At 46.5% G+C, this 26,581-nt stretch overlaps 1 protein-coding gene across 3 annotated transcripts in view; it reads left to right on the forward strand.

Moving 5' to 3' along the window:
* Positions 1 to 26,581, forward strand: part of LOC126161875 (mitochondrial carrier protein Rim2) — a 195,877-nt gene that overhangs the window by 151,404 nt on the left and 17,892 nt on the right. For all 3 annotated transcript variants that reach the window (XM_049918004.1, XM_049918006.1, XM_049918005.1), the window contains one exon: positions 16,672 to 16,796. In XM_049918004.1, the coding sequence (XP_049773961.1) occupies positions 16,672 to 16,796 (125 nt within the window). The remainder of the gene's footprint in view (positions 1 to 16,671; positions 16,797 to 26,581) is intronic.

Below are 26,581 nucleotides of genomic sequence, written 5' to 3' on the forward strand. Positions count from 1 at the left end.
CCAATCCAACGTTTTCGGATGTTGTTAAGATAACGTCGCATCTCAAGGTGGAAGTGAGGCGGGGCGCCGCCAAGCATAAAATTGAAAACATTGGAATCTTTGTGACTTTAAGGAAACAACAAATTTTGTAGCAAGCCCAAGTATGACATTCCTGTCACTTTCCTCAGCAAAAAATAAAGGTCCATACAACTTTGAGAATAGAAACGGCATAAATCTCACACGGTTTCGGTGAGTCTCTTTAATCTTCGACGACGGCGCCAGGGTTTTGTGTTCCGGAATTCTTAAGTCATGGCGGTTTGCTTTACTCGATAAATGAAACGTCGTTCGTCCAAAAAGAAGAGTCGTCAGGAAATAGGGTCCTCTGTCACATCCTGGAGAACTGAAATGCAAAATTCGCATGTTCTGTTACGGTCGACGGGTCGCATTTGCTATATTAACTGCAACTCGTAAGGCATTATCATATGCAGGCGTTGTTTCAAAACACGCCACACCGTTGTTAGAGGAAATTTAAGTTCCAGGCCCGCCCGCCTTGTGGACTTCGTGTGAACGCATCTCTTATACGCACGCTGTTTTCATCAAACATGCTTGGAAGACCAGTGCTCTTACCTTAGGATATACAACCACCTTCCAAGGATTTTGTCTGCCAGTCATAAATCTGCATCTGCTGAGACAGCTTCTTGCTGAATCGACAACGGGATGCACATTGCACTTGAACAATGGATTGACTTCGCGCAAATTCCAACATACAAAATGATTTCTCTATGGTGTAGTCGGCAGTTGCTACAAACGAACAACACCGCAGCTGTGTTAAAAACTTTGACCCTCCCTCTCTGTACTGTGACGTGCGCAGTGTGTTTTTGTCGTCTGTAGTTTTCAATATACTATTGAAGGTGCATGACGTTGATGCGCAGTATCACGCATTCCTTTCAGCTCTTATAAAAATCCATAACTGGATGCATTTCAATCGCATGGATATTGAAATATGAAAAACGGGAAATATAAAAGTTTAAAATATTTTACTATATGCAGAGGGAGGTCTTTAGTAGAGTATATTTACCATGGAGTACAGTGTACGAACCACGAACAAAAGAGTAAGATTCGGAGAGATTTTCAGAGTATTTTGGTATTGACCGTTGGTCTTAGCTAGTTAGCTGAAATGTATAATAGATAGATTCTGTGCAGTACCCCAATGACCTTGCTTTCTGTGGAAATGCGCGTTCACGACAGTGAAAAAACCTGTAATATGCTACCATCTAAATTAAAACACAAAACACGTGGTAATGCAGCAACCCTCGTAAAGATACGAAAGTGCAGCTGCGTGACATAGCATAGCGACGTTGTGCCATTCTTGCATTGCATTCAGTGAGCTCGCACACGAGGTGATTGTTTAATCTACGTCGAAACATCTCAATTGATGAAGGAATGATACCGTGGAGTGGTCAGTTAAATTTTAATGTTTACAGTCCGTCGAAAATTACGAATCATTCGGATGCTGTGTGATTCGAGTAAAGGATACATTTCCTCATTCAAGATATATTCTGGTGCTGGAAAACCTTTAGCAAAAACAGTGATGGAACTATTGACACCTTATGGAAAGTGGCATTACCTCTACATGCATTATTATTATAACAGTATAGAATTTGCAGAGAAGTTACTTGAAAAGAAAATTCGAGTTTGTGGAACGATACGGCAAAATACAGGATTTACTGAAAAACTGAAGCGCGCAAACGTCAATGTGTTTGAAGCCAGTCATCAACGGAAAGGTGACAAGCGGCCTGCGACAAGCCAAGTAATCCGAATTAGCACTGCCGGCGCCAAGCGAATAAATTTGTTAGAGACGTGCGGACGGAAAAGTGTTAACAGCAAGTGCCGTGAGTGAATGTAACGAGTTTGTTTCCAAACGAGCCGCACAGCGCATACGGTAGACACTTCCACTGTTGTGTCGATATTTTCAGTGCAGTACAGGTGTATAGGCGTAAACGGGTGTAAGAAATCCAAAGGAATGAAAGTACACCACTGGAGGCCACGGGTTTCGTGCACTAAAAAGACCTGAACAGCCTCCGAAATATTGTCTTTGGAAATTCGGTTCATCTCGTGTAAGAAGGATACTACGCAAAATTTATTAAATGTCACAACTCAAACATGTAAGGAGAAACATATTTTGCCAATAAACAAGACTTAGCAAGCAAGAAAATCGAGAAATAAATGCTGACGTCTTTTCCATCAGCGCCCGGGAAGCCACGGGCTTGGACTGCGGCGTAGTTTGCAGAGCAGGCGAGCGAGCGAAAGCACAGCTTCAAGTGCTTCCAAGGGGCTGTCTCCAGGGCGACGGCGTGACGTCAGCTGAGTGTAGAGTAGCGCCGCGTAGCGCATGCGTACTTCTACGTGGGCCAACCGGCCTCGCGACCCGGAAGTCAGTCAGGGTGTCCCTGCTAGATAGCAGTTCACCCTGGCTATAGGCAGACATGTTAAGCGTATGAAGCGATGCATGATCCATAGACTGAACTGCGCTTCAGCACTACCTCTAGCGCAGGCTCACAGACACAGTCTATCAATACAGCACCCAACTACCTTTTTAGTTTGTCGTTCAGTCGTTCGCACATAGCCCGTGGTGCTTCAAAAAAATCTGTACTTTTCAATACCGTAACTTCTACACAAGTGAAATGACACGGTCCAGTCACGCTGTGACTACCTGTCAAAAGCCTGAAAACATTTTGCGGCGCGGACGTGCAAGCAGTGTCACTGAGAGGTTCTGGAAGATACTGACAGGGATGTGGAGCCATGCCGACTCCAGCTCCGTCACCAGTTACGCTACGTTCGTCGGTTTAGGATACATGGCGCAAACAGCTGGATCGCGGTGATCCCACATTCGACTGGCTTTAAACTGGGGAGTTTGGGGCCAGGGGAGTATGGAAAACTCATTTTGGTGTTCTTCCAACCGCGCGCGCGCGCGCCACACACACACACACACACACACACACACACACACACACACACACACACTCTGCACCGCCATGCTGGTACGTGCCGTCGTGCCGAGGAAAGACATTCCGCATGTAGGAACGGACATGGTCCCTCAAGGATAGGTACATACTTCAGTTGATCCAGTATGCCTTGCAGAATGTCGAGATCTAGACAATGCACGAAAACATTCCCCAGACGATAACGCTCCTTCCTCCGTCCTGAACCCTTCATTGAACAGTTGCACGCCTGTTCGCTCCTATACGTCTCCGCAGCCGTTGTTCACCCTTATCGGCTATGGCCCGCGGTGTACCGAAGTTGCTCCCGCGCCTGCTCTGGATAGCGCCATTCCACATGCACGATAAGCTTTAACCACGGCAACACACGAACAGTTTACACACACAGCCGTTTCGGAAATGCGTCCATTCTTGGTCCAAAAGTCGGTGATCATGCCCTTTTGTAGACGCTAGATAAATCTGACCGTTTCCGCATTACAACGATTTTTTAAATTTCTTTTTTACTATCGCTCATTGCTCCCACGGCACGCTTCATGCACCCAACACTGCGTGCTGCCACCTGCCATCTGTGACTGGATGTTGCACGTTGACGTCGAACGTAAGCGGTGGCCACATTAATGTAACTGAACCGTGTAGAAACTTCGGGCAAATTTTAATTTACTCGTAGGACTAATTTTTCGCGGGTGAAGTTGAGGCGGACGAGATAATTCAAAATTAGTGAATTATGAAATAGAGCCTACGTGATCATCAGAAGTGAATGTTTGTGCAAAAAGTATCGAGACTGCATTGGTAAAAAATAGAGATAAATTAAGACTGTGGTTTTAATGCACCACGTCTTCTACGTAGTATTCCCTCAATTGAGTAAAATGCCCAGAACGCTCATACATCCAGGTGAAACTGCCAGAAAAATCCTCCTTTTGGATGTTGTTAAACTACCGCTTCACGTTGGCTTGAATGTCAGCTTATGTTGTCTCAGCGTTTCACTCTTCATGTGAATTACTGTACTCTGATCGTTTTGTAGTAGGATCGTATTTATAACAGGCTCGCAACTTTTTGGTCGACGGTCGATGTGATGATAAAGAACTAAATGCCCGGCGAATATCAGGCACGGTGTTATTGTTCATTACGCCATATTTCAGACTGAAATAGGGCGCACACTCAAGGGCATCGTTTAACTATGTTGTCAGCTGGTTTACACCACAGTTGAGTTACAGCTGAAGCGATTGTCTTATCTCGTTCTATTTTGAAGTTAAAAGCGTGCAGTGAGAGCACGAGTGGACAACAGTCACATTTCTAGCGGCAAGCACTACAACCTGTTTGAACTGCGTGCTGGTGAGAGCCTTTTTACATAAAATATGTCCAGCAGAAAAGACAGAGGTTGGAAACGGGCTGAAAATATTGTGTGTCAGACCGAGGTAGACGAGCTGCTTCGTACTGTACAGTGTTGCCGTACTTCGTGAAGTACCTCGAAACAGCTATCTCAAGCGTTCCGTGCGCGACACCTCAGGGACTTGATTTACTGGGCGGCGCTGATCTGAATGTCTACATATTCCTTTATGGGCAGTAGTAGTTGCCAGCAGTGATCATGAGATGTGTATCATACATACGGCACACTTTCGTCAAGTCTCCAACAACAGTTCTTAATTTTGCAGTGAACTGACTACCTTAAACTGCCTAACACAGGCGTAATAAATAGGTTATATATTACTGGAAAAAGTTTTTCATCACTTAAATTTCTGCAGGCTTTAGATACAGGGGAGCAAGGAATGAAACAATAAGTCTTGTGAAACTTAAATGATTTTACTACGATCTAAAGTGACCAGTATTGTCGAAAGTGTACTTTAGTAAAATCGAAATGTACTGCTACAACATTAAACACCGTGTTGCTCAATCCTGTGTGTGTGTGTGTGTGTGTGTGTGTGTGTGTGTGTAGCCATGTACGGGAGTGAAACACGGACGGTAAATAGTTTAGACAAAAAGAGAATAGAAGCTTTTGAAATGTACTGTAGAAGAATGCTGAAGATTAGATGCGTAGATCGTGTAGCTAATAAGGAGATTATGAACAGAATTGGGGAGAAAAGAAATTTGTGGCACAACCTTACTTAAAGAAGGGGTCAGTGGATAGGTCACATTCTGAGACATCTGGGATCACCAGTTTAGTATTGGAGAGAAGTGTGGGGGCTAAAAATCGTAGAGGGAGACAAGTAAATACTGTAAGCAGGTTCGGAAGGATGTAGGTGCAGGAGTTATTTGGTAATGAAGTGAGTTGCACCGGATGATTAACATGGAGAGCGTCAAACCAATTTTCGAACGAAGACAACAAAAATATATAAAACTTTTAATTACATGTTTTACATGTTTTAATTACAATATCTTTTTCCTGGCCATATCCCGTGTTTCCACGGGGTCGTCATGTTAATCTAGATTTGGCAGTGCTGCTGATACAGGGTGGCTGGATGCCCTTCATGTCGCCCTCCTACTCCTACACCTCCCCCCTCCGTCTACAACTATCCCATGTGAAAGAGTGAGACGCTTTCGGAATGTATGCGAATCGTGTGACGCGGCGCGTGGACCTCAACCCGTATTCTTCTAGTCGTATGTGATGAACTGCCTAGAAACCACATCCAGGCGGCAGACACAACGGTCCTCATCGTTAATCCCCCGGAAAGATTCTACACGGGGCCGGTGCGCCTCCCCGAATCCTGAAAGCGGCGTGCTAACGAGCACGGCTATTCGGTCAAGTTGTTTTACTAGAATATAAAATGCCTTAATACATTGTCTAGTCACATTGTGACCATCTCTTAAAATCCTGAACAACCAGCTTTCGCAGCAGGTAGGGGTGGATATGGTCGCCAAGGATACATGCATACTTGCATCCTTTTCAGAATGACGAGACCACATGGGGAATACCATGAAAACATTCCCCAGACAATAACTCTCCCCTCCTCTGGCTTAGACTCTGACGAATGTTGCACGGTATTTGCTTTCAGACGTTTCTCGCCGTACACGCCAACGGCCACGGAGTACAAAACGTGATTTCATCTGAAAAGGCCACCTGCCGCCACTCAGCGGGTGTCCATTTGCGGTAATGGTGTGCAAATTCCAGGCTTTTTCGCTGATGAGCAGCAGTGTGCATGGTGCACAAACCGGGCGCCTGCAGAGGACTCCTATATATGCAGCTACGTTCGGTGAACGGTCGTTGAGACACCGTTGTTAGCCCCTTGATTCGTCTTGGCGGTCAGCTGTTACAGTTGCACGTCTATACGCCTGTACATACCTCCGCAGCTGTCGTTAACGCCTGTGGTCCATGACCCGTGGTGCACCAGAGTTGCTTCGGCGCTGGTTTTGAATAACGGCGGCACGGTGAGCAGTTCACGAACTTAGCCGTTTCGGAAGTGCTTCTATCCTTGGCGCGAGAGAGAATTTGAATGTCGGATAAATCTCTCCCTTTCCGTATATTACAACGACGGCACTGTTTTTCCTCGTGTTCTCCCTTCCCTACACGCTTTATCAACCTTCCAGTGCTAGTGCTGCCACCTGCCTACCTGTACGTTATTGTAGGCTGACGTCGAACATTGTCGGTCGTCACATTAATATGACTGGACCGTGTGTGATGATAATTGTAGTACATCCGTGGATAGGTCAGTACATCGATTTTGTATAACTTACAATAGTTCAGAGAGAAATGTATAATTCGAAAACAATGTGTTAAAAAATTTGAAAAGTACCTTTGTCAGAAAATTGATTTACGAACTACAGCCATAATCAGTATTTCACTTAGAAGGGAAACTTCCCCTCACATCCTCTTCAGATTTAGTGATAGGAGGGCCCAGTGGTCAGTCCGTGAGAAACTGAAGGCAGATCAAGTTTGAAAACCCCCCTGCGGGTCCGGGGACTAGAATAGGCCCGAGGTATTCCTGCCTGTCGTAAGAGTCGACTAAAAGGAGTCCATCCCCCTCACGGGGGTAGTTAGCGCCTGCGTCCAGAGACGGACGGTTCCACGACCTATAATTGTGGTCTTTTTGGTTTTTCACTTCTCGTTTCTTCCTTCCTTTTGTTGGTTCCTTTCTTTGCTCTTCTCCACCTCACTGTCTTCCTTACTCTTTCCCTTGCCTTCTGTCTCCTTGCCTTCTGTCTCCTTGCCTTCTGTCTCCTTGCCTTCTGTCTCCTTGCCTTCTGTCTCCTTGCCTTCTGTCTCCTTGCCTTCTGTCTCCTTGCCTTCTGTCTCCTTGCCTTCTGTCTCCTTGCCTTCTGTCTCCTTGCCTTCTGTCTCCTTGCCTTCTGTCTCCTTGCCTTCTGTCTCCTTGCCTTCTGTCTCCTTGCCTTCTGTCTCCTTGCCTTCTGTCTCCTTGCCTTCTGTCTCCTTGCCTTCTGTCTCCTTGCCTTCTGTCTCCTTGCCTTCTGTCTCCTTGCCTTCTGTCTCCTTGCCTTCTGTCTCCTTGCCTTCTGTCTCCTTGCCTTCTGTCTCCTTGCCTTCTGTCTCCTTGCCTTCTGTCTCCTTGCCTTCTGTCTCCTTGCCTTCTGTCTCCTTGCCTTCTGTCTCCTTGCCTTCTGTCTCCTTGCCTTCTGTCTCCTTGCCTTCTGTCTCCTTGCCTTCTGTCTCCTTGCCTTCTGTCTCCTTGCCTTCTGTCTCCTTGCCTTCTGTCTCCTTGCCTTCTGTCTCCTTGCCTTCTGTCTCCTTGCCTTCTGTCTCCTTGCCTTCTGTCTCCTTGCCTTCTGTCTCCTTGCCTTCTGTCTCCTTGCCTTCTGTCTCCTTGCCTTCTGTCTCCTTGCCTTCTGTCTCCTTGCCTTCTGTCTCCTTGCCTTCTGTCTCCTTGCCTTCTGTCTCCTTGCCTTCTGTCTCCTTGCCTTCTGTCTCCTTGCCTTCTGTCTCCTTGCCTTCTGTCTCCTTGCCTTCTGTCTCCTTGCCTTCTGTCTCCTTGCCTTCTGTCTCCTTGCCTTCTGTCTCCTTGCCTTCTGTCTCCTTGCCTTCTGTCTCCTTGCCTTCTGTCTCCTTGCCTTCTGTCTCCTTGCCTTCTGTCTCCTTGCCTTCTGTCTCCTTGCCTTCTGTCTCCTTGCCTTCTGTCTCCTTGCCTTCTGTCTCCTTGCCTTCTGTCTCCTTGCCTTCTGTCTCCTTGCCTTCTGTCTCCTTGCCTTCTGTCTCCTTGCCTTCTGTCTCCTTGCCTTCTGTCTCCTTGCCTTCTGTCTCCTTGCCTTCTGTCTCCTTGCCTTCTGTCTCCTTGCCTTCTGTCTCCTTGCCTTCTGTCTCCTTGCCTTCTGTCTCCTTGCCTTCTGTCTCCTTGCCTTCTGTCTCCTTGCCTTCTGTCTCCTTGCCTTCTGTCTCCTTGCCTTCTGTCTCCTTGCCTTCTGTCTCCTTGCCTTCTGTCTCCTTGCCTTCTGTCTCCTTGCCTTCTGTCTCCTTGCCTTCTGTCTCCTTGCCTTCTGTCTCCTTGCCTTCTGTCTCCTTGCCTTCTGTCTCCTTGCCTTCTGTCTCCTTGCCTTCTGTCTCCTTGCCTTCTGTCTCCTTGCCTTCTGTCTCCTTGCCTTCTGTCTCCTTGCCTTCTGTCTCCTTGCCTTCTGTCTCCTTGCCTTCTGTCTCCTTGCCTTCTGTCTCCTTGCCTTCTGTCTCCTTGCCTTCTGTCTCCTTGCCTTCTGTCTCCTTGCCTTCTGTCTCCTTGCCTTCTGTCTCCTTGCCTTCTGTCTCCTTGCCTTCTGTCTCCTTGCCTTCTGTCTCCTTGCCTTCTGTCTCCTTGCCTTCTGTCTCCTTGCCTTCTGTCTCCTTGCCTTCTGTCTCCTTGCCTTCTGTCTCCTTGCCTTCTGTCTCCTTGCCTTCTGTCTCCTTGCCTTCTGTCTCCTTGCCTTCTGTCTCCTTGCCTTCTGTCTCCTTGCCTTCTGTCTCCTTGCCTTCTGTCTCCTTGCCTTCTGTCTCCTTGCCTTCTGTCTCCTTGCCTTCTGTCTCCTTGCCTTCTGTCTCCTTGCCTTCTGTCTCCTTGCCTTCTGTCTCCTTGCCTTCTGTCTCCTTGCCTTCTGTCTCCTTGCCTTCTGTCTCCTTGCCTTCTGTCTCCTTGCCTTCTGTCTCCTTGCCTTCTGTCTCCTTGCCTTCTGTCTCCTTGCCTTCTGTCTCCTTGCCTTCTGTCTCCTTGCCTTCTGTCTCCTTGCCTTCTGTCTCCTTGCCTTCTGTCTCCTTGCCTTCTGTCTCCTTGCCTTCTGTCTCCTTGCCTTCTGTCTCCTTGCCTTCTGTCTCCTTGCCTTCTGTCTCCTTGCCTTCTGTCTCCTTGCCTTCTGTCTCCTTGCCTTCTGTCTCCTTGCCTTCTGTCTCCTTGCCTTCTGTCTCCTTGCCTTCTGTCTCCTTGCCTTCTGTCTCCTTGCCTTCTGTCTCCTTGCCTTCTGTCTCCTTGCCTTCTGTCTCCTTGCCTTCTGTCTCCTTGCCTTCTGTCTCCTTGCCTTCTGTCTCCTTGCCTTCTGTCTCCTTGCCTTCTGTCTCCTTGCCTTCTGTCTCCTTGCCTTCTGTCTCCTTGCCTTCTGTCTCCTTGCCTTCTGTCTCCTTGCCTTCTGTCTCCTTGCCTTCTGTCTCCTTGCCTTCTGTCTCCTTGCCTTCTGTCTCCTTGCCTTCTGTCTCCTTGCCTTCTGTCTCCTTGCCTTCTGTCTCCTTGCCTTCTGTCTCCTTGCCTTCTGTCTCCTTGCCTTCTGTCTCCTTGCCTTCTGTCTCCTTGCCTTCTGTCTCCTTGCCTTCTGTCTCCTTGCCTTCTGTCTCCTTGCCTTCTGTCTCCTTGCCTTCTGTCTCCTTGCCTTCTGTCTCCTTGCCTTCTGTCTCCTTGCCTTCTGTCTCCTTGCCTTCTGTCTCCTTGCCTTCTGTCTCCTTGCCTTCTGTCTCCTTGCCTTCTGTCTCCTTGCCTTCTGTCTCCTTGCCTTCTGTCTCCTTGCCTTCTGTCTCCTTGCCTTCTGTCTCCTTGCCTTCTGTCTCCTTGCCCTCTCTGGTCTCCGCCTCGGCGTTTGAGACAGTCTGTCCTCTTTCTCCCTCTCTCTTTTCTCTTTTTTTCCTCTTTTTTTTCCTCTTTTTTTCCTCTTTTTTTCCTCTTCTTTTTCCTCTTCTTTTTCCTCTTCTTTTTCCTCTTCTTTTTCCTCTTCTTTTTCCTCTTCTTTTTCCTCTTCTTTTTCCTCTTCTTTTTCCTCTTCTTTTTCCTCTTCTTTTTCCTCTTCTTTTTCCTCTTCTTTTTCCTCTTCTTTTTCCTCTTCTTTTTCCTCTTCTTTTTCCTCTTCTTTTTCCTCTTCTTTTTCCTCTTCTTTTTCCTCTTCTTTTTCCTCTTCTTTTTCCTCTTCTTTTTCCTCTTCTTTTTCCTCTTCTTTTTCCTCTTCTTTTTCCTCCCTGAAGGCCGACCCACGCGTTCGCACGCGTAGCCGGTGACGGGGTAACGCGTAATTCCCCGCCCTGGGTAGACATGTAAGGCCAGGCCCGGGGAGGGGTGATTGCCTGAGCTGATACCTTCTGACCATGCCGATTGGTCCCTCCGTCTGTTTCTCGGGAGGTGTGACCTGAGGTGTAAACATTCACCTAAGGCGGGAGTGCCCTCTGAGAGCCTCCCCATAAGGAAGGAGCGCGCGGTCGGAGACGCTGGCAATCATGGGGGATTCCTCCGCAATGGATTCTACTCCATCTCTCTCGACTTCTGCCCAAAAACGGAAACGTGACCAGCCACTAGTGACAAAAGTGCTACCGCCTGCCCCACAGTTCCTCGTCGTTTCTCGATCTGAGGATGGAAAGGATTTTTCCTCTGTCAACCCTTTCGTTATCCAGAAGGGCGTAGATGCCATAGCCGGATCTGTCAAATCTTGTACCAGGTTGCGTAACGGTACCTTATTACTAGAAACTGAGAGTGCCTTTCAGGCACAAAAACTGCTTCGGGCCACACTCCTGTACACGTTCCCTGTCCGGGTGGAGGCCCACCGAACTTTGAATTCGTCTCGTGGTGTAGTCTATACTAGCTCCCTCGACGGATTGACTGACGAGGAGATTCTTTCCTCGCTGAGCAGGGCGTGACAGCTGTCCATAGGGTCATGAAAAAGGTCAACAATGACCTTGTACCGACCCGGACACTTTTCTTGACCTTCGACAGTGTTAAGCTGCCATCGCGCATCAAGGCGGGCTACGAGGTTATTTCTGTTCGCCCCTATGTCCCGACACCTACGCGCTGCTACCAGTGTCAGCGTTTCAATCACACTCGACAGTCTTGTTCCAATGCGGCTAAATGTGTCACTTGTGGCAGGGATGCCCATGAGGGTGACTGTCCACCTCCGTCTCCTCGTTGTGTGAACTGAACTGTCAGGGTGACCATGCCGCATCCTCCCGCGACTGTCCTGTCTATAAGGAAGAACGCTGTATCCAAGAAATTCGGGTCAAAGAGAAAGTGTCCACCTCGGCTGCTCGCAAGCTATTGGCTAGTAGGAAGCCCGCGCTGCTCCCAGCGGGGAAATGCAGTACTGTCCTCGCCTCTCCTCGGACTACCAGGGAGGTAGCAACCCAGACATGCGATCAGACCTTCAGCACCACGGTCGTCCGTTCGGCCAGTGCTAAGATCGCGCGGTCGACGTCTCCTCTTCCTCCCATCACCCCACAGACACCAGCCCCTTCATCAGCTTCTGCTAAGACGAAGACCCCGAAGTCAGATGCACGGGCCTTCAAGAAGGAACCATCCCGTGCAGACTTCCTACGTACCTCGACCTCCCAGCCTTCGACCGGTACTTCCACCAAAAGTCCTTCCAAAAAGGCTCATAGGAAGCACAGTTCTCCTTCTCCGCCACGGCGCATTTCTTCTCCTGCGCCACCCAGCGGTTGCCGCCCCAGGCCGTATCCGTATCGCCTGGCCGCACCGCTGGTAGCCGTACATCTGGCCGTTCACCGGCGGAGGAAGCTCCCCCTCCCGGCCATCCTCCCGAGATGGCCGATGAACCTTTAGACCCAATGGACGATGACTGTCCGCCTACTGATATCGGCGGCGGTGCTCGCTCGAAGCCAGGCCCTCAGCGGCCTTCGAGGTGACCCCTTCTTTCATCTTCCTTTTCTTACGATGGCACTTATTCACTGGAATATTCGCAGCATTCGCTCCAACCGAGAGGACTTGAAGTTGCTGCTCCGCTTGCACCGTCCGCTCGTCGTAGCCCTCTAGGAAACGAAGCTACGCCCATGCGATCAAATTGCCTTGGCACACTACACCTCTGTGCGTTTTGACCTACCCCCTGTGGTAGGTATCCCAGCTCATGGAGGGGTTATGTTGCTGGTCCGGGATGATATCTACTAAGATCCCATCACGTTGCACACCGGCCTGCAGGCAGTTGCCATCCGCATTACTCTCCCCACTTTTACGTTTTCCTTTTGTACAGTTTACACTCCATCGTCATCTGCCGTTACCAGGGCAGAGATGATGGAACTTATTGCTCAGCTACCTGCACCATTTTTAACTGGAGACTTCAATGCCCACCATCCCCTTTGGGGCTCTCCAGTATCCTGCCCGAGGGGCTCCTTGTTAGCAGACCTTTTCAACCAGCTCAATCTTGTCTGCCTCAATACTGGCGCCCCTACTTTTCTTTCGGACACATCTCACACCTATTCCCATTTAGACCTCTCCCCAACTTGCACGCCGGTTTGAGTGGTATGCACTTTCTGATACATATTCGAGCGACCACTTCCCGTGTGTTATCCATCTCCTGCAGCATACCCCCTCTCCGTGCTCCTCTAGTTGGACCATCTCCAAGGCAGACTGGGGGCTCTTCTCTTCCAGGGCGAACTTTCAGGATCAAACCTTCACAAGCTGCGATCGTCAGGTCGCACACCTCACGGAAGTCATTCTCGCTGCTGCTGAATATTCCATCCCTCACCCTTCTTCTTCTCCACGTCGCGTACCGGTCCCCTGGTGGACCGCAGCATGTAGAGACGCTTTACTTGCTCGTCGACGTGCTTTACGCACCTTTAAACGCCACCCTACAGTGGCGAATTGTATCAATTATAAACGATTACGTGCTCAGTGTCGTCGTATTATTAAAGAAAGCAAGAAAGCCAGCTGGGCTGCTTTCACAAGCACCTTCAACAGTTTTACTCCTTCTTCTGTTGTCTGGGGTAGCCTGCGCCGGCTATCTGGCACTAAGGTCCACTCACCAGTTTCTGGCTTGAAGGTCGCGATTGACGTCCTTGTGGCCCCTGAGGCTGTCTCCAATGCCTTCGGCCGCTTTTTCGCAGAGGTTTCGAGCTCCGCTCATTACCACCCTGCCTTCCTCCCCCGCAAACAGGCAGAGGAGGCTAGGCCACCTAACTTCCGCTCCTCGAATTGTGAAAGTTATAATGCCCCATTCACCATGCGGGAACTCGAAAACGCACTTGGCCGATCACGGTCCTCCGCTCCAGGGCCTGATTCTATTCATATTCAGATGCTGAAGAACCTTTCTCCTGCGGGTAAAGGTTTTCTTCTTCGTACATACAATCGCATCTGGATTGAGGGACATGTTCCCGCATGCTGGCGCGAGTCTATTGTCCCGATTCCTAAGCCGGGGAAGGACAAGCGCTTGCCTTCCAGTTATCGACCTATCTCGCTTACCAGCTGTGTCTGTAAAGTGATGGAGCGAATGGTTAACTCTCGATTGGTTTGGCTGCTCGAGTCTCGACGCCTACTTACCAATGTACAATGTGGATTTCGTGGGCGCCGCTCTGCTGTTGACCATCTGGCTACCTTGTCGACCTTCATTATGAATAACTTCTTGCGGAAGCGCCCGACCGCGGCTGTGTTCTTTGATTTGGAGAAGGCTTACGACACCTGTTGGAGGGCGGGCATTCTCCGCACCATGCATACATGGGGCCTTCGCGGTCGCCTCCCTCTTTTTATTCGTTCCTTTTTAATGGATCGACAGTTCAGGGTACGTGTGGGTTCTGTCCTGTCCGACACCTTTCGCCAGGAGAATGGGGTGCCACAGGGCTCAGTTTTGAGCGTCGCTCTCTTCGCCATCGCGATCAATCCAATAATGGCTTGCCTCCCAGCTGATGTATCAGGCTCCCTTTTCGTGGACGATTCTACCATCTATTGCAGCGCGCAGTGTACACGTGTCCTGGAGCGCTGTCTTCAGCGTTCCCTTGACCGTCTTTACTCCTGGAGTGTCGCCAACGGCTTCCGTTTTTCTGCCGAGAAGACGGTCTGTATTAACTTCTGGCGATACAAAGAGTTTCTCCCACCGTTTTACGACTCGGCCCCGTTGCTCTCCCAGTCGTGGAGACAACCAAATTTTTAGGCCTTACATTTGACAGGAAACTTAGCTGGTCTCCGCATGTGTCATATTTGGCCGCCCGTTGTACCCGTTCTTTAAATGTCCTCCGTGTTCTCAGTGGTATGTCGTGGGGAGCGGATCGAACCGTCCTACTTCGTCTATATCGGTCGATCTTCCGCTCCAAGCTGGATTATGGGAGCTTCGTATACTCCTCTGCACGGCCATCCATCTTACGCCGCCTCAACTCCGTACAACATCGGGGTTTACGACTTGCGATCGGAGCATTTTATACTAGTCCCGTAGAGAGTCTTCATACTGACGCTGGCGAATTGCCACTCACCTACCGGCGCGATATACTGCTTTGTCGGTATGCCTGTCGGCTACTGTCAATGCCCGACCACCCGTCTTATCGTTCCTTTTTGACGACTCTCTCGACCGTCAATACGGGTTGTATGTCTCTGCCCTGCTGCCCCCTGAAGTTCGCTTTCGTCGCCTCCTTCAACACCTTAATTTTTCACTCCCTGCAACCTTTCGAGTGGGCGAGAGCCACACGCCACCTTGGCTCCAGGCTCAGGTCCGCGTTCACCTTGACCTCAGCTCGCTCCCAAAAGAGGTTACCCCCGGTTCGGTCTACCACTCCCGTTTTGTGGAACTTCGTTCGAAGTTCATCAACATTACTTTCATTTATACAGATGGCTCTAAGACCAATGACGGGGTCGGGTGTTCCTTTATTGTCGGGGCACAAAGTTTCAAATACCGGCTCCATGGCCATTGTTCGGTCTTCACAGCTGAGCTCTTTACCCTCTACCAGGCTGTTCTTTACATATGCCGCCACCGACATTCTGCATATGTCATCTGCTCCGACTCCCTGAGCGCCATCCAGAGCCTCAGTGATCCGTACCCGGTTCACCCTTTCGTACACCGGATCCAACGCTCTCTTCAGCAGCTGCTGGACGTCGGTTCTCCGGTTAGCTTTATGTGAGTTCCTGGCCATGTCGGTATCCCTGGGAACGAAGCTGCAGATGCCGCGGCCAAGGCTGCGGTCCTCCAGCCTCGGACAGCTTCTTGTTGTGTCCCTTCGTCCGATTTTAGCAGGGTCATTTGTCGGCGCATTATATCGCTGTGGCATGCCGATTGGGCTGCACTTACAGAGAACAAGCTTCGGGCCTTAAAACCTCTTCCCGTGGCTTGGACGTCCTCCTCACGCCCCTCTCGGCGGGAGGAGGTAGTTTTGGCCCGGTTAAGAATTGGACACTGCCGGTTCAGCCATCGCCATCTGCTGACGGCTGTGCCGGCGCCGTTCTGCCCATGTGGGCACTTGCTGACGGTTCGACACATTTTAATGTCCTGTCCAGATTTTAACACACTGCGTCTAGATCTTAACCTGCCAAGTACTTTCGATGCCATTTTAGCGGGTGACCCACGAGCAGTTGCTCGTGTTCTTCGTTTTATCAATTTGACAAACCTCTCTAAGGACATTTGATGATGCTGTTTTTTAATCCTATGCCTGTCAGTCTGTCTTTTATCGTGTTTTCCCTTTTAGTTGTTGTTTTAAACTTGTGCCTCGCGGTGCATTCTTAGAGTAGTCAGGGCGCTAATGACCATTGAAGTTGTGCGCCCTAAAACCACAAAAAAAAAGTTTGAAAAACAGAAAGATGGTACACTTGACAGTAAAAATAGCAAAATAGAAACAGTAACTTGTCAAAGAACAAGAAGTGAAATACAGAGCGGCCCCAGAGAAATGACGTTGTGGTTAAGTGGTTACGGTGTTTGACTACAATGCTGGTGAGCCGTGTTCAAACTTCCCTACTTCCCTTTTGCCTTTTCTTTTTTCAATGTCGTAAATGTGTGTGTGTGTGTGTGTGTGTGTGTGTGTGTGTGTGTGTGGTGTAACGTCAGTTTGCAACAGCGATGTATAATGTGAGGACCTATAATGACAACTGATTCTGCACAATTACTTTATTAGCAGCCGAAAAGGGGGGGGGGGTGAGATAGGGACTTTCCCTTGTTAAGACGGAGATAGTGAATACAATTCTGAAGATAAGCTATACATGAGCTTGTTAATGAGAGGTTCCCTGTACTTTCACTATTTCCCCTTCTTTCGAGAAGTGTTTTTTTCGCTTTCTGTCTTGCCTTACTCAACTTTGCCGACGCTAAAACCGTGGCTGATTGGTTTACAGTAATTACGGCCAGCCTGAGGATGTGAGACTTTCCTTGCCTGTACTCTGTGTTAAATGTAGCTTGTAGTCTATATAATTTTACACCTTTTTTCGAGAAACTTTAGTTTTCTTGCTATTTTATTACCCGGAAATAAGCTGAGGAGGGTCCCACAGGCGACTGGCAGGCGCGGGCTGTTGCCACTGTGGCGGCTTCTCTTTTTCAGCTGCGTGCCGGGCAGGGGGCGGTAGCGGTAGTCTGGGCTGAGCGCTAGGGCAGTAAGCAGCACGCGGGGCCTTCTCTGCCGCAGGTTTCGTCGCGTCCACGGCCACCAACCCCATCTGGTTCATCAAGACGCGCCTCCAGCTTGACTACGCGCGCGACGGGCACCGCATGACGGCGGCGCAGTGCATCCGCAGGATCTACAAGACCAAGGTAAGCCGACTAATTCTCGTATTGGCATTGGCCCCCAGAGGATAATAACACAAGGAGACAACACTCGGCGACTATCAGCCAAATTGAACAACGCTCCGCCATGCTTTATGTCGTCAGTGCAAAGGGACGTGGTGTAGGATAGTGGTAGATAATGTCAGGGAGACGATGTGAAATGCAGACTGACAATAGCAAGCGAAGCCTGAAAAAGAGGTATTTGCTAACGTCGAATATACACTGAAGAGTCAAAGAAACTGGTACAACTGCCTAATATAGTGTAAGGCCCCCGTGAGCACGCAGACGTTCCGCGACAAGCCGTCCCATGGACTCTACTAATGTCTGAAGTAGATCTGGAGGGAATTGACACCATGAATCCTGCAGGGCTGTCCATAAATCCGTAAGAAAACGAGGGGGTGGAGATCTCATCTGAACAGCGCGTCGCAAAGCATTCCAGATATGCTCAATAAAGTTCATGTCTGGGGAGTTTGGTGGCCAGATGAAATGTTTAAACTCTGGAGAGTGATCCTGGAGCCCCTGCGTAGCAGTTCTGGGCGTGTGAGGTGTGGCATTGTCTTGCTGGAATCGTCCAAGTCTGTCGGAATGCACAACGGACATGAATGGATGCAAGTGGTCAGACAGGATGCTTACGTAGGTGTCACCTGTCAGTCTTATGTAGACGTATCAGGGGTGCCATATCACTCCGACTGCACGCGCCCTACACCATTACGGAGCTTCCACGAGCCTGAACAGTCTCCTGCTGACTTGCGGGGTCCATAAATTCATGAAGTTGTGTCCATACCCGTACACGTCCATCCGCTCGATCCAATTTGAAACGAGACCCATCCGACCAGGCAACATGTTTCCAGTCATAAACAGTACAATGTTAATGTTAACGGGCCCAGCTTTGTGTCGTGCAGTCAGCAAGGGCACACGAGTGGGTCTTCGGCTCCGAAAGCCCATATCGATGATGCTTCGATGAATGGTTCGCACAGTGACGCTCGTTGATGGCCCAGCATTGAAATCTGCAGCAATTTCCGGAACGGTTCCACTTCTGTCACGTTGAAGGATTTTCTTGAGTCGCCGTCGGTCCCGTTCTTGCAGGATCGTTTCCCGGCCACAGCGATATCGGAGATTTGGTGATTTACTGCATTCCTGATATCGCGGTACACTCGTGAAATGGTCGTATGGGAAAGTCCCCATTTCGTCGCTACCTCTGAGATTGTGTGTCCCACAGCTCGTGCGCCGACTAAAATACCACGTTCAAAGTCACTTAAATCTTGATAACCTGCCATTGTAGCAGCAATAACCGAGCTAACAATTACGTCAGACAATTTTTGTCTTGTACATGCGTTGCTGAGCGCAGCGTCGTATTCAGATTTGAGTACGCATGCCTATACCAGTTTCTTTGACGCTTCATTGTATATTTGTTAGGAAGTCTCTCCTGAAGGTATTTATTTGGACCGTACCTCTGTTTGAAGTGCAACGTCGGCGATAAACAGTTCAGACAAGAAAATATATACTTTTGAAATGTAGTGCTACAAAAGACTGCAGGAAATTGGACGAGTAGTTCAGATTAGTAATACAGAGGTACTGCATAGAAGACAGATGCAGAGGCAGATTAATTCTTCAGTACAGTAAGCAGATTCAAACGGGTATAGGTTGACGTAGTTAGAGAGATGAAAGAACAGGGCAGACCAGTATGGACAGTCAAAGCAGTCTTCAGACTGAAGATGACAGTAATACAGGGTGTTCATAAATTATCTTGACAGCTTAAGACTAATACGTTTAACACTATAATAGATATTAACAAATGGTTCTCAACATGTGATAACTGTTTTCTTACTCACCCATACACTCCATTGTGTGAACCATTAGTGGCACAGATATCTAGTCGGAATTCAAAGTCTCTCCATGTACGATTCAAGGTCACCACGGTGAGACACGTTCAGATCCATTGCGAATGCGTGCCTTAACGCCCTGTGGTCTCTAACCTTGGTTCGGTACGCCAAATCCTTTACAAAACTCCACAGGCAGAAGTCTAGTGGCGTGAGGCCAGGGGATTGTGGCGGGCGTCTAAATGGACCATCTCGTCCCATCCACGTATCCGAAAACTTTTCATTTAGAAATTGACGGGCTTTTGCGTCATCTTCAAGGTAAAAGCTTAGTTATCACATGATGAAAATCATTTGTTAATATCTAGTATAGTTTTTAAGTTATTAAAGTCTTAAGTTGTACAGATAATTTATGGACACCCTGTATGTCAAATAATTACGAAATAACACCCATCTCATAATGATCAACTGTTAACACTTGAGTCTTTCTGCAGTGGGTGTAAAATATACAGTAAGGTTGAAATTAAACTTTCGCTACTCGACAGTGTAATCGGAAAGCTATTTACCGTTTGGTTACCCAAATTTATATGAATGATATTCAGACTGTGCGCTGCAGTATTTGTTACGTTCGTAGCGTTAGTGTCCTGACTTTCCGTTAGGCGCCGGTACGGCGACGTAGGGTCGAAACACAAACCTCAGTGTGCATTGCGGTTGAACACAGCCAACATGTGTCTGGACTACACAGGAGTTCAAGTAGTTCGAATTAACTGACGGTGTGGGAATTGCTCCTGGGAGAGGCTGACGGTTAATAGCACCACAAATTGGTGAAGCTACTGTTGCCATGGCGGCGTATGCTGGACGCAATGTGCGATCTTCAAACAGTGCATGAGCTGTCACGACAGCTGAACATTCCATGGTCCACCGTTGGTTAGGGCAGCAGTAGAGGAATGTCTAGTCTATTGCCATTCCAGGCTGCCGTGGATGCAGTCGGTCGTCACGCTGAGCGACATTTATAACATGGAACGTAAAAGTGGTCCGCAGTTGACAAATGTGACCGTCTCATGTGGAAATTAAAATGTTGCTTTCAATAGTTTATTCGTTATTTCTCGTTCCTATATCCGTTCAGATGTTTCCACGATGCTTTAATCAGTCATTTGTCACGGGACCCTCTTAAGTAGCGAATGTTTAATTATAACCACCTTCTGTATATAAATATTGTAATCCCATTGAGTTGTGTGACATTCACAGTGAGAAAACGCCGTCCGTAGAAAATTACTACAAAAAGAGACCGTAATGTGAGAGAGATTATGCGATCTGCAAATTTCGGAGAACAGATTTGAGAAAGAAACGCTTTAGAAAAAGTTAACTCTTGCATAATTTGTGCGTAGCGTGTGCTTAAGTTTAATTTCAGTTTGAAATAAGCTAAATGAATCTGCTGTTATATGGATCTAATATGGAAACTTCCCCCCACGAATCAGCTGTATTAAGACTTAACCCGCCGTGGCTAGTGAATTATGCAATGAAGTTATCTGATCCTAAGTTTACAAAATTAGTACCGCAAAGTTCTACGTAGCTGAAGCTTGTTTTTCCTGAAACAGTTAATTATGCTCTTCATATAAATCCCTTTTTTCCAAAACGATTAAACATGTACAATAAGATGCAAAGATTAACTTTCGTAGAGTAATTTAAACTTTCCACTTCCTATTTTACGTGTAAACGTCTCCCATTACTAATTGAATTCGTAATTTAAAACTATAGCAAGTATCTATTCAAAGGAAATCACTTGCTCCCTTGTAATACATTTTCTTAGCACTATTATAAATTAACAAAAAGCAACATAAGCCAATTGTTGACGTAATTTGTATTTAAACTGTGAAAAATTGAAGCAATAATGATACTTCAGAATACTGTATTCGTACAAAAACGTTATTCATCATACCATCCGTTTAGCAACGAAGTTTCGAAACGGAACAGTAACTTTTGTTCTTCTGAAGTTTTGCGAACAAAGTTACAAACTATAACGAAACTCTGTCAAGATTCTCGGCAAGAGCAACATACAGTATTCAAGTTCCATGATGATGATGATGATGATGATGATGATGATGATGATGATGATGATGAAACTTGAATTCTGTATGTTGCTCTTGCCGAGAATCTTGACAGAGTTTCGTTATAGTTTGTAACTTTGTTCGCAAAACTTCAGAAGAACAAAAGTTACTGTTCCGTTTCGAAACTCCGTTGCTAAACGGATGGTATGATGAATAACATTTTTGTACGAATACAGTATTCTGAAGTATCATTATTGCTTCAATTTTTCACAGTTTAAATACAAATTACGTCAACAATTGGCTTATGTTGCTTTTTGTTAATTTATAATAGTGCTAAGAAAATGTATTAAAGTTTTATTACACAAATAAACCAATACATCAATGTACACAAAATAAAACAGTTACATAACATGTGTCAACCTGTATATATCAGTTCAGAAATTCTGTACATACCGTGCAAAACAAAACACGAAGTGTTGCTTTTAAAACAGCTGCAGAATGATCTCTCAAATCAAAATCTGGCGGCTGATAACAGGCGTGGCAGCGCGGGAACGCGAGGTCGCCGTCCGTTTCTGCTGTCGCAGGGATAGCGTAATCAGTCTCTTCGTTTGCTTTTACTTGAGAGTAGCAACCTCGTTAAAGTTCCTGTTGGTGCCAAAGAGGATTAATTGTTTTCGTTCAACTCCCGGCTTTCAGAGACTAAACAGTGAAATGATGTCTGTAGGGATAATACAAACTTGCACAGAGCTTACCATAGCTAAATAACAAAGAATCCTTTAAGATAAATGTAATTTGTGAATGGAATTTTAAGTAACAATTTATTTGGTTTTATTTTTTCACTTAAAGACAGTCTAATAAAGATAAGGAGGTAAGACCACGAAAGGGTATTGACTAACAGATTTTTATAACTTGTCTGTTGACAATGTTGACATACTGTTTGTGTACTACAGCCACGGTTCCATCTCTTCTAACTCAAGTACTTCGTTCCGTGTATAGAAGTAGGGGTGCAATATACAGATTCAGATTATTGTGATCATTATTTAAAATCAACAGTAGCCAAAGTACTGAATTCAAGGAGCAGCATGATGTGATGGACTAGGAATGAAATACCATTGTGGTAGATTTTTTACACCTGCCCCTGCAGCCACTTTTAGAGTGCTCCACTGTGCTGTACGTTAAGTGACGAAGTATCCTTACTATGGACAGAGTAAGCCAGGCGGACCTGTAAGTGCTCCCTTGTGGTACTGGGGCAAGGGAATAGCGTTCAAGTCGTGGACTGTACTGTTCTAACTGCTGAAACACTTTCCGGTCGGAGTGACTTGTGTTAGCTACACCGAAGATCCATTCCACCAGGGCACACAACAAGAGTGTGAGAAGTATGAAAGACGGAGATCGAATTTAACTGGTTGGAATAATTTCCAATACGTCCGCAGTTCGAACGTAATGGGCCTTTGAAATTGTGCTTTCTTAACGAAGTGGTTCTGCCAATTCTGTTTGCTGTCCTCCATGCCATGGAGGTAATGTAGCGGCCAGCAGATGGTTCCTCATAGACGTTCTCAGATTGGCCTGTAACCAGGGTTCTATATTGCAGAACGCAGAAAATGAATTGTAACTTGGGCGCCAAACGAAGAGAACACCAGACTTAATTACTGTCAGATTCTCACAAACCTTCACGTAGCGTGGGCGTGACAACTGGGAGCATTATTGGAGATCTTTCTGCTTTTGGTCTGATGGTTTTCCTTACGTCACAGTTTAAAGTGCATAATAGGAGACGTCTGGAAAGTCCGTGCAAAGTCAGAGATATGGCACCACCGGCGCTTATCGAGGTCATGTTTAGTTAGTAGCATGTTTGGAAAGAACGCACACCAAGTTTCAGCCATATTGGTCTATTTCTTTGTTTGGCATTCGTGTGAATCAAGGAAGTCGAGTGATTGTCAAAAAATGGTCGAAAAAGAATTTCGTGTGGTGGTTAAACATAACTTTATGAAAGGCAAAACGCCCCAGGAGACAAGAGAAGCTTGATAAACATTACAGTGACTCTGCACCTTGGATTAGAACAGTTAATAACTGGTTTCAAAATTTTCGGAGTGGCCATATGGGCACAAGTGGTGCTGAACGTTCTGGACGCCCCGTGGAGGTTACGACTCCAGAAATCATTGCCAAAATCCATGATGCGGTGATGGATGACAGAAGAATTAAGGTTCGTGAGATTGCTACTGCTGTGGGCATCTCGAATGAACGGGTACATAATATTTTGCACAGACATTTGGACATGAGAAAGCTATCCGCAAGATGGGTTCTGCGATTGCTCACGCTTGACCAAAAACGGAATCGTGTAAAGTGTTGCAAGGATGGTTTGCAGTTGTTCAGTAAGAATCCGCAGAACTTTAAGCGTCGTTTCGTCACTGTGAATGAAACATGGATACATTACTATACTCCTGAGACCAAACAACAATCGAAACAATGGGTTAACAAGGGAGCATCTGCACCAAAAAAGGCGACGACCATTCCTTCTGCCGGAAATGTTACGGCGACTGTCTTTCGGGATTCCCAAGGGATAATCCTCATCGACTATTTGGGAAAGGGTAAAAACCATTACAGGTGAATATTATTCATCGTTATTGGACCGTTTGAAAACCGAGCCCCAAGAAAAACGCCGGCGAGTGGACCGCAAAAAAGTCCTTTACCATCACGCCAATGCACCAGCACACGCCTCAGCCGTTGTGGTCGCAAAATTAATGGAAGTAGGATTCCAACTCGTTTCACATCCACCCTATTCTCCAGACTTGGCTCCCTCGGACTACTATTTGTTCCCCAATGTGAAGAAATGGCTGGCGGGACAAAGATTTTATTCAACCGAGGTGGTGATTGCAGCAACTAATAGCTATTTTGCAAACTTGGACAATTCCTATTATTCGGAAGGGATAAACAAATTAGAACAGCGTTGGACGAAGTGTATAAGTCTAAAAGGAGACTGTCGAAAAATAAAAAAGGTTTATCCCAAACACGTAAGTACTTTTTATTTTTGCGCGGACTTTTCAAACGCCCCTCGTACATCATGGGCTGTTAAGATAAAACCTAACTTGTAATTCGTCAGAAACGCTGCAAATCGTGTTAAGTGGCAAATCTTCCAGTTGAGCGGAAGTGGCAATTCTTCTAGTTGAGCAGATGAAACAACTGTCAGAGTACTTACGCCATCAGCGATTGGAATCTCAGCTGTCAGAGCTGTTCATTGCACCATTTAAGTGGTAAATTTATGGGACCAAACTGTTGAGGTCATTGATCCCTAAGCCTACTCACTACTTACTCTAACTTTTAACTTATGCTAAGGACAACACAAACACACACACACACACACACACACACACACACACACACAGACGGTGACAAGACCGCGCAGCTACTCCGCGCGGCACCATTTAAGTGAAAGAGTGCTTCGACACGGATTATTGCAATCGTATTATCTGTCAACAACCTAAAAAAATTATCATTTAACGTCACGCATTTAGCTTTGTGTCAGTAGCGTATTTCTTGCACCAGTTTCGATTTGAACGGTGTGGAATTTAAAATTATTTCTGTGGGTGCACAGTAGACTCTTAAAAGTTACAGGGCGGCAGCGCCTTTGCTGATTGTGGCAGGTCGTGATCAGCGTCAATCCACTAATGTTCGCAGGGCTTGATATCACTGAGTAGAAACAAGACTCAGCACTTTATAAAGTGTCCGTTACAGATACATTCAGGTCCATCGCTACTTAAATGACGCGCTGTAAGCAAGCGTGCTGTGGTGATTGTGTGCTATCAGGTGGCCTGCAAATGTTGAGTGTGAGCTATTGCTTTTCAATTCTCTGAGGTGTTCTGTGTACCTGGTTCTGAAATTTCTACATGTTTGGCCCATACACAGATTGACAGCAGTTGCAAGTAAGTCGGTATATACCGGACTGGCTGTATTTGTGTTGGTGGTATTTCTTCCAGTTCTGCTTTGTATTGTGTCGTTGGCTCTGTATGCTATGTTGAGTCCTTGTTTCTTTAGTATATTACCCACTCTGCGTGTGACTAGTTGCTGAGGAAATAAGAAACAAAGACAACAAAACCACCATAAAAGAAAACACAAAGACTGCTGAAGAAAAAACATACAGAAAACTACAGAACAAATTAACACAAGAAAATGCCATCATCACAAAATCCGGCAAGGGTAATTCAATAGTAGTCATAAACAGGAATACATTGCCAAAACATTAGAATTTATGCAAAGCAACAACACCACCACAGAATTAAGAAGTGATCAAAGAAACCGAAAAAGTCTGTCTCTCTCTCTCTCTCTCTCTCTCTCTCTCTCTCTCTCTCTGTCTCTCTCTCTCTCTCTCTCTCTCTCTCTGTCTCTCTCTCTCTCTCTCTCTCTCTCTGTCTCTCTCTCCTCCAGTCCTGAAAACACACACACACACACACACACACACACACACAGCGAACACTACATATGCCAAATACACTTAAAACCCGCGCGTCTCACCTAACCAAATGGGCTATGAAACAAAGGAATGCTACACAGCGACTGCCTATGTTTGGATAAATATGAGAAAGTGCCGTGTCAAGCGACCATAGGTTACGAAATCTGCCTATTCACTTCGCCAACAACATCACACCACAATACCAAAACCGTAAGTTACACTCGAAAAACGTGATGTATATTCATTTCCGTTTGTAAATGCATAAGAAACAAAAATAAAAATTTCGTTTTGCTCTTTGCAGATAAGTTGTAGATTGTGTAGCAGAATAGCTACCAAAATAAATGTCAAATAGTATCATGTAAGGTATGTATACTAATGCATACAGCCACTCTTTTTGCCAATTAGCTATAAATAGAAATGACATAATGTTATAAACACACAGTGCATCGGGTCGTTAATAAATTTCTCACCTGTGAACTATGAACAAATGATGTATAATATTTTACAACAATTACTCATTCACAATTGTATATATTATGTACCAAAAGTTTCGCTAAATGTTAATATGTAACAACGATTTTACAATTAGAAAAAATAAACAACCCACTGAAGAGAGCACAAAATGTGCTGAAACATGTCGGGTGAAACAAAGCAGAAAAAACGTGTCTTGCATAATGCGGAATTCCTATTCCCGTTTCGCAGCAATCACGGACATAACAAGAAGAATTGCAACACCACAAGATGATATTAATACAGTTAAAAATTTTACAACTAAATTGATTTCTAGAATACATGTACTTTCATTGAATTTCAGTTATTCACTTTTGTCAAAGTACTTTTAACTAATTCTTATTGTTTGCAAGGGATTTAATTTCTTTTTGTTGTAATATATCTTGATTTGATGCGTATCATATTTGTGAAGATGTTGTGCACTTTAATGTAATATAATGCCTGCAAAAAAAAAATGCAACGCCCTGGAGGACAGGATCATTTTATCGACAAGTGATGTAGCAGGTAGCTCATTATCGTAGGAGTCGCATCGATACGCAGTGTACCCCCCTCTGGCGCAACACAAGCGTGTATTCTCGCACGCAAAAGATTATAAAGGTCCAGATGGTCTCCTGCAGTAGTGTGTCCCAAGTGAGCCTTTCGTTGCAACTCGACAATCGTTCATGCAGGTTCTAGAGAACGAGCGAGTTCCCGCATCATGATGGCTCTCACGTGTTCAGTTGGTGAGAGATACGATGATCTTGATGGCCAGATGAGTTGTACCCCACGAAGAGCAGCTGTACGTGGACGTGCGTTGTCCTGCTGAAAAATTACATCACGTTCCTGTCGAAGAAATGTCAGTAGCACTATGTTTGTGACTGATGGCGCCCCCAAGACATGGATCGCTTGTTTCGTGGGCGAATGTACTCTGAATAAGGCAGCTCAACCGGTCTGCTCCATACAGTGTTAATCACT

This window comes from Schistocerca cancellata, chromosome 2 (genome assembly GCF_023864275.1).
Source record: "Schistocerca cancellata isolate TAMUIC-IGC-003103 chromosome 2, iqSchCanc2.1, whole genome shotgun sequence".
In the NCBI taxonomy this organism is placed as follows: Eukaryota; Metazoa; Arthropoda; class Insecta; order Orthoptera; family Acrididae; genus Schistocerca; species Schistocerca cancellata.